Source organism: Cetorhinus maximus, chromosome 24 (genome assembly GCF_964194155.1).
Source record: "Cetorhinus maximus chromosome 24, sCetMax3.hap1.1, whole genome shotgun sequence".
Classification (NCBI taxonomy): Eukaryota; Metazoa; Chordata; class Chondrichthyes; order Lamniformes; family Cetorhinidae; genus Cetorhinus; species Cetorhinus maximus.
Genome location: NC_135902.1, coordinates 50933087 through 50946513, shown reverse-complemented (window position 1 = coordinate 50946513; position 13427 = coordinate 50933087). Strand labels below are relative to the sequence as shown.

At 42.1% G+C, this 13427-nt stretch overlaps 1 protein-coding gene across 7 annotated transcripts in view; it reads right to left on the bottom strand.

Annotated features, from left to right (window-relative positions):
- Window positions 1–13427, bottom strand: part of cep112 (centrosomal protein 112) — a 432841-nt gene that overhangs the window by 400095 nt on the left and 19319 nt on the right. For 5 of the 7 annotated variants that reach the window (XM_078529029.1, XM_078529025.1, XM_078529028.1 and 2 more), the window contains 3 exons: window positions 7075–7203; window positions 3532–3722; window positions 717–886 (listed from right to left, as the gene is read on the bottom strand). In XM_078529029.1, coding sequence (XP_078385155.1) covers window positions 717–886; window positions 3532–3722; window positions 7075–7174 — 461 coding nt within the window. In that variant the 5' untranslated portion in view covers window positions 7175–7203. Of the gene's footprint in view, window positions 1–716; window positions 887–3531; window positions 3723–7074; window positions 7204–9466; window positions 9549–13427 lie in introns of those variants that run through there. The other 2 variants (XM_078529027.1, XM_078529032.1) reach the window with 1 other exon arrangement.

The window sequence follows — 13427 nt, the reverse complement described above, 5'->3', positions numbered from 1 at the left end:
GCCAAATACTGCAGATGCTGGAAATCTGAAATAAAAACAGAAAATGCTGAAAATACTCAGGTCAGGTAGCTTCAGTGGAGAGAGAAACAGAGTTAACGTATCAGGTTGATGATGACCATTTTTGATTCCATCATGACATATACACTTTCCAACAGATTTTACTAGATAACAATCCAAATCATATTCCTGAGTGCTCTGCCACAATACTAGCTAAGATGAGCTAATTCAGCATGAACTGGTAATCGAATCTGGAATATTCTAGGCTGAATGTCTCAACAACTCATGACCAACTCCATCAAAAGCCCTTGCACAAGCTTGCTTAAATAGTCTTATCCATATTGGATTACAGTTTACAAAATTGTGACATGGTTATTAATTTGCTAAATTTGCAGAAGCACTCAAGTCAGCCAGTACACACAGAATGGAATGGTTTGCCTCTGAGTTGAAAAACCTGGGCAAAATAACAACTCATTTAAAATGAACTTAACCTTCAAATTACTTCATTTATAGCACCAAACATTATGAGTATATAAACAGATTTTAATAAGATTCAACTCTTTGTTCTCTTATCAGCTAATCTCTCAAGTGGAGGTTACTGAAAACCCTGAGCACAGCAGGAAAAGTTAGTTAGGAAGCAAGGCCGCTGAAACTTTACAGTCAATGCAATATGAGGAACTATAACAGGGCTCAAAATAGATTATTTTAAAAAAGCAGACCTGTGAGCAGCTCGTGGGGAGTCATAAGATGAATCATCTTTAGAGCAACTTTTCCAGGAGCTACTGGACTTCGAATCCCCTGCACCCAGTTCCCCTGTAACCCAGTCTGGTATTCCCTCAGCTTGATGATCAGGTGGCTTTGTAAAACTGGGCTCATCAAAGTAGATTGACTGCAAATAATAAAACAAAAGAAAAAGAGTTTACTTACTGGAATTCCTGTCCCAAAAGACAGAGATTACACCCTTCATCATCCAGTGATTTCTAGACTCAGAGTTAATAAGTTTCAGTTGGTTCATAATGCATGCGTTTTTTTTTTCCATTTTACTCATCTTCTTCCAAAGCTGACAAAATGTTTAATGTTAAATAGCTTCGTAATAAGTCTTCTTAATAGAGGAGGAGGAGGAGAGGCATTATCGCTTCTTCAGTAGTCAGCAAGTAGCCTGCATTGCAGGTGTCCTCTGCTGTGCTGCCACCCAAAATCGCACGTGACGAGTTCCAAGTCTCAAGCTATTGTAATGCTGCAAGGTGCCAGCTGTTTTCTCACACTTCCTGACAGTCAGTTATAATGGAGCATTGGCAGATGTACAGGCTGGAAGGACTACCAGCTGCCCTATCAGAAGGGGGGCAGCAAAAGAGAAAACTGCATTTAAAATATAGGTTCTGCGTTATATAATCTTGTTTGAAAGACCAAAAGTGGCGTCATAGATGTTCAAAAGGTTTTGGCAACCATACTTGAATACAAAAAGGCCTATACATTTGTCTTGCTTTTGGTTTGTGTACCATAAGACCCATCAGAAAAACTTTAACACTCATATTGTTGAGGCTGTGGTGTATAATGAATAAGTTACAATAGCCAGCAGACAAGGGGGGGGCATCAGCCTGGACTTCAGGGTAGAAATGATGGCAAAACTGTCAGTGTTCGGCATTATTACTCCACTGAAACTGACAACAAAAGTTCAGGAGCCTGCAAATGCACTGAATGACGCAGAAATCCAAAAGTTGCTGTCAGTGACTCTACACCTCTCCAGAGGCCACTGACCGCAAATTCTGGACCATCAATCCATGTTAGACATGAATCCAAATCCACAAAGAAAAACAATGCTCTAAACCAAGGTGGTCCACGCATTTGCCTTTGCAAGCTGCATAGGTGCATACCCAAGTACATGTTGGGGGGGCCATGTATAATGTTCAATGTTCCCTCTAATTTACATATCTCCAAAGTTACCAACTCAGATTTGAGTGTTCTGATTTAGGATTTATCCACAGAAAATATAATTGTCAAAAACCAGCCCTCGTCAAACTTCCAGGCCCACAAAATTCAAACAGGACAAACTAGCAAATAATCAAATTGAGCAATAGGACATAGTTGCCTAAGCTTCAAGGGCGAGGCTGTCAGGGCTTGGGGATCAATATCACTCTAAAGCACAGATTGAAAGCCCCTAGCATAATCCAGTCCGCAACAAATATAAGGGTAGTGTTTTTTCGAAAATGGACCAATAAGAATATTTTAAACAGAGAATGTTAGTGACATCAGAGGAAATTGCTACAAATAGTTCAAGAACCTATCCTGTGCGAATACTCAATTAAAATATGTCTGTCTTTAACCCAGAGTATTTCAGTAACGTTTCTGTTTAAACTGTGCAGATAAGTCAGCTGTCTTAAAAATGTTCAACTCAAACTCCCATTACTCAGTTGCTCTGACAGCATAGTTCTTGAAAAAGTGTTTACATGAGTTACTGCTTCTGGGCTCGGCGCAATCAGCTCAAACTATCCCTACCTTCCAGTCCTGTCGACAGCACAGCAATGAATCTGGAAGTTAAATTTAAAATGGCCCTCTTATGAATGATCACTTCGCACAACACATCAATGATGCAACACACTATAGGAACATATTCCCCACACAATGGATTTCTGATCAGGGTCAATCACCCTGGGCTACTTACACACAACTTCTGGTAGATAGCTCAAAAGTGAAACACATCAACTGCCTGCTTTTTCTATGGGCAAATACATGATGCATGGGAGGGAAATTTAATAAATCAGGTGTGAGGGTGAAACGCATGAAAATATTGGTAAAAAGCTCCAGGACAGTTCCCATAAAATTTCAGAGACCTAAGAGGTAGGAAAGGAAACTACATAACCTGGGAGGAGGGGGAATTTGGGGCAGAGTCCAAATTCTCCTTCCAAACATATACATCCCACCCCTTTATTTACCCAACAGAAATTACAATTGACAAAGGCACAGGGCTATTATATAGGCAGGCATAATATGATGTCATGCTAGCAAGGGAAATATACCAGACAATGTATTTCCTGTCATTTGTACCTTGGCAGCACTGGGTGCAGATTCACCTGTGGGCAACTGATCACTTTTGTCAAAGTGATCTAATTGAAGCAGCAGCTGCAAATTCTTTTTTTACTTTACTGGCTGGGACAACAGGTTCACTTACACTACAGCAAGACACCACAGCTAAATGCATTTCCACAATCAGATGGACAGGTATTCCTTGCTGCTGTACATAGCAAAAGCACACGTCCAAACTACATACACGCCTCTGACCCGAGAATATGGGAGACGATCAGGACCTCAACAGTGGGTGGAAGTTCTACCCCTGCCTCCAAAAGACCTCAGAATTTCTGGGCCTGTATTCGTTGTGAACTTATTTATAAAATACACATTTAATGCCAAAATCCAGCCAGCAGTGATACCTAATGTTAATAATGGTATAGTCATTTACAGAATTTATTTTCATAAAGACTTGCAATTATTAAACTTCCTCCCTTTCAATATAGGAATTTTTTGAACATTTTGTACCATGTAAGAAGGCAGAGTTTTAAGTAATCCAGGTTCTGGTCTGTGTGTGAAAGGCCCTTCAAGAACTCCCCGTCTCAGCATGTGTAGTAAAAGTTTGGCATACATGTTTCGATTTTTGCGTCCCATTACTCCTGCTCCAGCTCCAGATGGGTCACATAATTTCTTGATCCATAGGGCACATCTCTGGCGCTCTATAGCATGTAAAGAGAATTTTTAAAAGCACAGTTATCCTTCCAATGTCCAATAAATATACTACGAACTGTGGCACGGCAGTCAAAAAAATGCATGTTGTTATAGAAGCAGGGGAGAACACATGTCAGATCTATCATTAGGAAGCACTGATCTAAAGGGTCAGGGAAGAATACAGAAAGTCATTGTCATCACTTTGGAATGTATTTGATGGCAGTAAGACTCAGTCTGGTATTAGTAGACATATCAAAGTGGGTTTCTGATCACCCACTTGGCTACAAGAGAACAGTGTGATGAGAGAGAACTGGTGGAATTCATACCCTTACAAAAATAATTGCAAAGCTATATATTTCAAAATAAAACCTTGGTGTCACATTTGATCCCAAAATGAGCTTCTGACATCATATTTGCGTCATCACGAAGACCGACTATTTCCATCTCCAAAGATCACTCGACGTTGCCCCTGCCTCAACTCATCTGCCACTGAAACCCTAATTCAGGTCATCCTTACCTCTAGACTCAATTATTCCAATGCTCTCCTGGCGGGTCTCCCTCCAAAACCCTGCTGCTCATGTCTGACTCGCACTAAATTCCACTCCCCTATCGCTCCTGTACTTGTTGACCTACACTGGTTCCCAGTCTAGCAACATCTTGATTTCAAAATTCTAATTCCTGTTTTCAAATCCCTCCATGGCCTCATCCCTCCCTATCTTTGTAATTTCCTCCAGCCTCACAAACCACCGAGATAACTGCGCTCCTCTAAATCTGGCTTCTCGTGCATCCCCAATTTTAACTGCTCCATCATTGGTGGCCTTGTCTTCAGTTGCCTCAGCCCCAAGCTCTGGAATACCTTCCCAACACCTCGCCACCTCTCTACCTGCCTTACCCTTTAAGACACTCCTTAAAACCTACTTCTATGACCAGGCTTTTGGTTATCTGACCTAATATCTCTTTGTGTGGCTTAGCGTCACACTTTGTTTTATAATGATCCTGTGATGTGCCTTGGGATGTTTCATTACGTTAAAGGTGCTATATAAACTGTTGTTGTAAAATACTTAATCCAAGGGTTTTCAGTTGAGATGGGTGAAGTGCTTTCTGATTACTGTAACGCGTCAACTCAATTTCCATTGTAACCCATCCTGCAATATATTCAAACCCTAAACAGAAGCAAGGACACTGAATATTTCTTTTCACAGCTCCTGAAAGGCAAGTGGTTTAAATTTCTTGAACAACAATCATCCCAGCACAGTAAACATACACATACATATATATAGAACTCAGCACAAATTCTTCATCTGGAAGTGAAGATGATGAGTGCTACCAGGCTAGGAAGGAATGAAGATAGGAAGAGGACATTACAGTCATGTCCAAACCTGTCCACTCTGGGAATCCACACATGCAGGAGGGGATGCCACATAGCAATCAGGAGTGGTGCTGTTTGCTAATTTCCCTCTCACTAACCCAATGATACTGAAGCCAATTGTAGCACACTGTCGCTGCTGCAGCTGCAATCAGGTAATTCAACAAAGAGAACAAACCATAGACCTTCCTGGTTTGCATGACTCATATCCTCAATAGATAAACTCGCTAAGCCATCAGGAGAACTGTTTTTTAAACTACTATACAGTATCTATGAAATATTGGCAAAATGGTTATCAAGGTAGTTATTTAAGTGTCAGTGGGCACACAGGACAAAATGTTTAAGCTCTTTTATTATGATTTATGAAGTTTTCACAACCCTCAATTGTGCGTCTGTTTTGAAGTTCACTTATATCCATTTATTATTGCATAGGTCATCAATTGCAAAGCAAATAACTGTCATACATTTCTCTTCAATCCAATAACAATTTCATCATGCCCTGCACCATTGATTCAAGGGTACTTTCATAGAACTGATTTCCATTAAAATGAATGGTCTTGTTTTTGCCAGATCCCTGTTTTGCCAGTACATTAGAGCATCAGGCAGCTGGATGAAGGAAACCTTTTAGGAACAAAGAGGGAGAAGAAACTGTCCTTCACACTTACCACCAAAAAAAAGCAGTCTTAAACATTTAAACATGAAGTATTGAGTCCCTCCCGAAGTCTGATTATGCAAATTAAAATGTTATGCATTCTTCGTTATAAAAAGCATGTCCAAACTATAGCCTATGAGCCATTTCTGGTCTTCCAGAGCCCGCAATCCAACTCCCTGAGCCCCAACTCCACTTGTGCTTACATGCCTTTTTAGTCACTGGTTTGCCCAATTTCAATTTTGAGAGCCTGGAGGTCAGGGAAGGGCTGTTTTTACTAACTGTTTCCACTGGCTGGGGTGTCTAGCACTACGGGTATGGTCTAAAAATTAGAGCCAGGCCTTTCAGGAAATTACAAATACTTCTGCACACAAAAGGGTGGTTGAAATTTGGAAACCTCTTCTGCAAACAGCAATGGATGTCGGATCAATTGTTAGTTTTAAATGAAATGCTAGGCTTTTGTTAACCAAAAGTATTAAGGAATATGGGACAAAGATAGGTAATATGGAGTTAGGTCAATGACCTTCCATTATTTCAGTGAATAGCAGCACAGGCTCGAGGGGCTAAATGGTTGACTTTTGTTCCTATATTCAGCACGGTTGTTTTTTGGTGGATAATTCTTAAAATCAGAACACCCAGATCTGTTAGTATCAGCAATTTGAGATAAACACAAATTAATAGGAACATTGAATTATAATTTACATGTGACCAATGGACTCCATGATCAGCCCCTGAGTAGCTCACAAAGACACAAAGTTTGGATATCGCTGCTGTACATCAACTAGAAAACATGGAAGTCATGGTATCATGAAGTTAGCAAAAGCAATAGAATTGCTGCTATTCACTGCTGCACAAACCAATGTGTGCAGATCAGAGAACCTACAGGTGAATTCATTCATGGGATGTGGGCTTTGCTGACTGGGCCAGCATTTATTGCCCATCCTTAGTTGCCCTTGAGGTGGTGGTGGTGAGCTGCCTTCTTGAACCGCTACAGTCCGTGTGGTGTAGGTACACCGACAGCGCTGTTAGGAAGGGAATTCCAGGATTTTGACCCAGCGACAGTGAAGGAACAGCGAAATATTTCCAAGTCAAGATGGTGAGTGACTTGGAGGGGAACTTCTAGGTGGTGGCGTGTTTTGGTGGTAGTGGTCGTGGGTTTGGAAGGTATAGAAGTCCAAAATTGAGATTAAAATTTCATGAAAGCTCAAACAGAAGATTTAAAAAAGTAATCCTGACATTAATCAGGGCACTGTAGGCAATTACCAAATAACTGAAACTACCCAAGGAGAATGTGCTACATCACCTGATAGCAAACATGAATTCTCTTTTTCCTTTTAGAACTTACCTGACTTGTGTAGGAGTTTCAGAACATATGGTTTCATGTCAACCAAGTAGTGGTCAAATTCTGAATCCAGTTTTTCCCAGGTTTCTTCTTTGTTGGCCATCTTGCTTCTTCAGTAAATGTGTCCACTACCTGTTAACAATATAGAACAAAGAATTCAGAAGATTTATTTATTGTAAAAAAGATCAGATTCTGCCATTTTTATCAAAATGTGAATTGTCTTTTTTATTCATTTGTGGGATGGGGGCATTGCTAGGTCAGCATTTATTGCCCATCCTTAATTGCCCTTGAGAAGGTGGTGCTGAGTTGCCTTCTTGAACCACTGCAGTCCATGAGGTGTAACTCTTTCGAGTACATTCACAGTTCTTGACTTTTTTTTTCCAGGAGTGGGACATGAACCCACAACCTTCTGACTCAAAGGTGAGGGTGCTATGAACTGAGCCACAGCTGACACCTCAGTCCATGAGGTGTAGGTATACCCACAGTGACGCTGGGGGGGGTTCCAGAATTTTGATCCAGCAACAGTGAAGGAACACCGATATATTTTCAAGTCAGGATGGTGAGTGGCTTCGACAGGGACTTCCAGATGGCGGTGTTCCCATTCATCTGCTGCCTTTGTCCTTCTAGATGGTAGCAATCGTGGGTTTGGAAGGTGCTGTCTAAGGAGCCTTGGTGAGTTCCTGCAGTACATTTTGTAGATAGTACACACTGCTGCCAGTGCGTGTCTGTGGTGGAGGGGGTGAATGTTTGTGGATGGGGTGCTAATTAAGTCGGCTGTTTTGGCCTGGATGGTGTCAACCTTCTTGAGTGTTGTTAGAGCTGCACTCATCCAGGCAAGTGGAGAGTATTCCATCACATCCTGCCCCGTGTCTTATAGATGGTGGGCTGGCTTTGGGAAGTCAGGAGCAGAGTTATTTGCCACAGGATTCCTTGCTTCTGACAGCCACAGTATTTATGTAGGTAGTCCAGTTCAGTTTCTGGTCAACTGTAACCCCTAGAACGTTCATAGTGGGGGATTTAGCAATTGTAATGCCATTTAGTGTCAAGGGGCGATTGTCAGATTCGCTTGTTGGAACTCCTGCAGTGATGTCCTGGAACTGAGATGATTGACCTCCAGCAACCACAACCATCTTCCTTTGTGCAAGATATGACTAAACCAGCAGAGAGTTTCCCCGATTCCCATTGACTAATTTTGCTAGGGCTTCCTGATGCCACATTCAGTCACATGCTGCCCTGATGTCAAGGGCAGTCACTTTCACCACACCTCTGGAGCTCAGCTCTTTTGTCCACGTTTGAACCAAGGCTGTAATGAGGTCAGGAGCTGAGTCGCCCTGGCAAAACCCAAACTGAGCGACAGCAAGCAGGTTATTGCTAAGCAAGTGCCACTTGACAGCACTGTTGATGACCCCTTCCATGTTTTTACTGATGATTGAGAGTAGACTGATGGGGATGTAATTAGCTGGGTTGGATTTGTCCTGCTTTTTGTGTACAGGACATACCTGGGCAATTTTCCACATTGCCAGATAGATGCCAGTGTTGTAGCTGTACTGGAACAGCTTGGATAGGCAATTCTGGAGCAGAAGTCTTCTGTGATGCTGGGGACCTCCGGGGGAGGCCTAGAAGGATCATCCACTCGGCACTTCTGGCTGGAGATTGTTGCAAATGCTTCAGTCTTATCTTTTGCATTGATGTGCTGAGCTCCCCCATCGAGAATGGGGATATTTGTGGAGCCTCCTCCTCCAGTGAGTTGTTTAATTGTCTTCCACCATTCATAACTGGATGGGGCAGGACTGCAGAGCTTAGATCTGATCCGTTGGTTGTGGAATTGCTTAGCTCTGCCTATCGTTTGCTGCTTATATTGTTTGGCACGCAAGTAGTCCTTTGTTGTAGCTTCACCAGGTTGACACCTTATTCTTAGGTATGCCTGATGCTGCTCCTGGCATGCTTTCCTGCACTTTTCATTGAACCAGGGTTCATCCCCTGACTCGGTGATAATGAAAGAGTGGGGAATATGCCGGGCCATGAGGTTACAGACTGTGCAAGTACAATTCTGCTGCTGCTGATGGCCCACAGCGCCTAATGGCTGCCTAATTTGGAATTGCTAGGTCTGCTTGAAATCTATCCCATTTAGCACAGTGGTAGTGCCACACAACACCATGGAGGGTATCCTCAATGTGAAGAAAGGACCTTGTCTCCACAATGACTGTGCGATGGTCACTCCTACCAATACTGTCATGGACCAAGGCATCTCTTTGGGTAATCTCTTTCAAGAGGGCTGGCGCAACAGTGAATTAGAACATTAAAGTTGTTGACTGGTTGGTGGTATTCTGGAAGTTTTGATCATATGACATTCTGGCCACATGATATATATATACACAAATATTATTTCATTGACCTGAAAAGGGTTAGGTCCCCCTGTAGTCGAGTGTCCTCGAGGTTCTGCACCGGCAGTTGTTGTGCAAGAAATCTGAAGAATCAGGAAGTGCAAGAAAAAGAAACCGAGGATCAGGGAGTGATCTGCTAAGGGGAAAGCAGAAGTGCGAGAATCTTTGATTCCATCAATAATTAATAGCAACTCACTGAAATTACAGGGCAACTAATAGTAATACGAGTAGCACTCAGGTTCCCCTCACAACCAGCAGAAATACAATAATTCACGAATAGTCAATGTTGTCCCATTATCCTACCTGTAACATGTAGCAACCTGCTGATACTCAACCTGAAACTACAGCCAAAATGTACCTGTGCAGTGCAAGGTGCTGTCAGAGTTTTCAGTCCATGCCACTTTTAATAGGCCCAATTCTCTATCTCTATCTCCTTGGAATCTGCTTTGAACTAAGTTTGAGAGAGAAGAAAATAACTCTGAGCTGGGAGCATCAGTCAGAGTCGATCTGTACTCGGACTTCACACTTCTGCCAGCACCTACCAACTGAGACCAAAGTAAGAAATCGTAAAAGGGGAGCGGGCTTGGTGTTTGATTCATGTCTCACATGGAACATAGCCCTAAACTCAGCACAAACATTTCTAAATCACACACTGAGCTCAGACTTAATAAAGAATAGTTTCCTTAGAATTACAACAGAGGAGAGCCTGGGTCCTGTGCCAGTGCGAATGCTCTGTTCCAATCTCATCTCCCACCCCCATAGCACAACACCCCAGGATCCTTTTATATTCCTCCTTTACAAATATTTATCCAGTTCCCTTTTAAATGGTGTTCTAGTGTCTATCGCAATAGGAAGTTGTAGCAAAGTATCCCAGCGTCAAACAGCCATTGCTTCAAGAACCTTCCTTCACCCATCCCCTCAGATTTTTCAGTGCGAATCCTCAATCTTTGTCCCCTTGTTTCCTATTTGCCCACCAGTGAAAACAATCTTTCACTGTTTACCCACAGTAACGTCCCCAGGTTTCCCCTGTGGTGCCAATCTCATTCACTATACTCCTGCAGAAAATGATAATTCCCCACACCCACTCCATTCCCAGTTTCCCTGCCTCCCACCCACTCAAGTCCCAATCTCCCCCAACACTCAGCCTACCTTTACCCACTGTTCGAGCCCTGATCCTCCCAGCCCCCAATCTTGGAGGCTTCCAGGTATCCAAGAGGGTAACAGTGCTATTTCAATTTATCCGGTCACTTTTAGGTCCTGGGTTTATGCCCAAGACTGAAAGTCAATTTCTCCCGTTGTGAAAGTTCTGCATAAATAGGCTTTGAAAATTTCAGAGTGGCTCAGTTGTATTGCTCTTTTTTCCAAGTCAGAAGGCTGTGGGTTCGAGTCTCACTAACACTTGTGGACATAATCTTCATTTCACTTCATGGAGAGAGAGTGATGCACTGTCAGAGGTGCCATCTTTCAAATGAGACATTAAATTGAGACTCCTTTCTCAGGTGGATGTAAATGATCCCATGATATTGTTCAAAGAAAAGAAGGGGAGTTCCCCCAATGTCCTGGCTGATATTTACCACAGAACCAACATCATTAAAAAAGATTATCTAATTACTAATCTTATTACAGTTTGGTTTCTGAAGAGGCATATCAGGGTGCATCATAGGATTACCCAGGCTTAGCCAAGTTGCAGATATAAATTTTAAGAGCGTCAGCAGCTAAAAAAAAACTAGAATGAATATGACCTTTTGGCCAGGCCCAGAAGCTAATGACTAGTCCATGGGTCAGTCCATGATAAAGCTAAACGAATGTAATTTTTGGGTCAGGATAAAATAAGTTGATGAATGGTCTATGAATTATACAGAATTAAACTGGATTGCTTAACCTCAAGAGTCAAGCTGAGGTATGCAGATGAATTAGCATAGCAGCAAAATATCAGGATTGATAAGCAAAGTTTATGTTTTGAAGTGAATTGTAAACATCGTTTGTGCTAAAGGCCACGTCATTCAGAGATTGTTTTACAAATTCCTCCAGAACTTCAGAGGTGATGAACAGGCCATTCTGTGTTTATATTGTAAACTCATATGTAATTAAGGACATAACGATTAGACATACAAGATAAGAACATTGTGAATTAATGATGAGTTACCCCAAAGATGGTATATATAACTGACAAAAACTGTGCAAATACGAATTGCCTTTTAGAGCATTCTGAAAGAGCATTTCCCAAGTGTGCGCACTTATACTAAATAAAGAACTGCTGCTGAATCTACCTAGTCGATTCTGTTTCAAATGTCCTTTAGATACTCCACAACAGCTGCCACATTTACTACATTACGACATAACACAAAACTACTGGCTGTGAATATGAAAGACATTTATGTAATTTGTTCTTTCTTTTGGCTCATTGAGTCCACGCCAGTTCTCTGTAAACCAATCCAGTCGGTCCCATTCCCCCACTCTATCCTTTTAGGTTTATTCCCTCAAATGCCTATCCAATTTCCTTTGGAAATCATTCATCGTCTCTGCTTCCACCACCCTCGTAGGCAGCAAGTTACAAATCATTACCACTTGGTGCATAAAACCACAGAACCATGGAAAAGTTACAGTGCAGAAAGAGGCCATTCAGCCAATCATGTCTACACCAGCCAAAAAGAGAAAAAGAAACCAGCCGCTCATTTTAATCCCAATTTCCAGCACGTGGTCCATAACCTTGCCGGTTACAGCACTTCAGGTGCAGATCCAGGTACCTTTTAAACGAGTTGAGCATTTCATCCACAGCCAACTTAGGCATTGAATTCCAGATGCCCACCACCCTCTGGGTGAAAAGGCTTTTCCTCATGTTCCCTCTAATCCTTTTATCAATCACCTTAAATCTATGCCCCCTGGTAACTGACCCCTCAGCTAGGGGAAACAAGTCTTTCCTGTCTACCCTATCTAGGCCCCTCAATTTTGTACACTTCAATTAGGTCACCCCCTTAGCCTCTTCTGTTCTAAGGAAAACAACCTTAGCCTATCCAATCTCTCCTCATAGCTGCAATTTTCAAGCCCTGGCAACATTCTTGCAAATCTCTTCTGCACTCTCTCCAGAGCAATTATGTCCTTCCTGTAATGTGACGACCAGAACTGTACACAAAATTCCAACCAGAGAAAAAGTACTCATTGAGAACTCTGTCCATATCTTCTGCATCAACCCACAGGGTACCATGTACATCTCTGATAGGCCCTACCTTTTCCTTAGTTTTCTCATATTTCCCTCTGTATTTCTTGCCTAACCAGCATTTTATACAGTTCCATCATTGCATCCCTGCTTTTGTATTCAATACCTCACCCAATAAAGGAAAGCATTTCATATGTTTTATTGACCACCTGTCCTGCCACCTTCAAGAACCTGTGGACATGCGCTCCAAAGTCTCTCACTTCCTCAGCCCCCCTCAATAACTTCCTGTTTATTGAATACTCCCTTGCTTTGTTTGCCCTCCCCAAATGCATTACCTCACACTTTTCCGGACTGAATTCCATTTGCCACTTCTCCGTCCACTCAACCAAACCATTGATAGCATTCTGGAGTCGACAGCTATCCTCTACACTATCAATTGCATGGCCAATTTTTGTGCCACCTGCAAATTTCCCAATTATGCCTCCCACATTTACGTCTAAATCATTAATACATACAACAAACAGCAAGAGCCCCAACACTGAGCCCTGTGGAACGCCACTGGAAACCGCCTTCCATTCACAAAAACATCCATCGACTGTTACCCTTTGTTTCCTGTCACTGAGTCAATTTTGGATCCAACCTGCCACCTCTCCCTATAATCCATGAGATCTCACTTTCCTGACCATTTGCCATGTGGGACCTTGTCAAATGCCTTACTGAAATCCATGTAGACAACATCCACTGCACTATCCTCATCAATCCTCCTTGTTACTAACTTAATAGAATTTTTTTGAGGAAATAAGACACATCTTCCC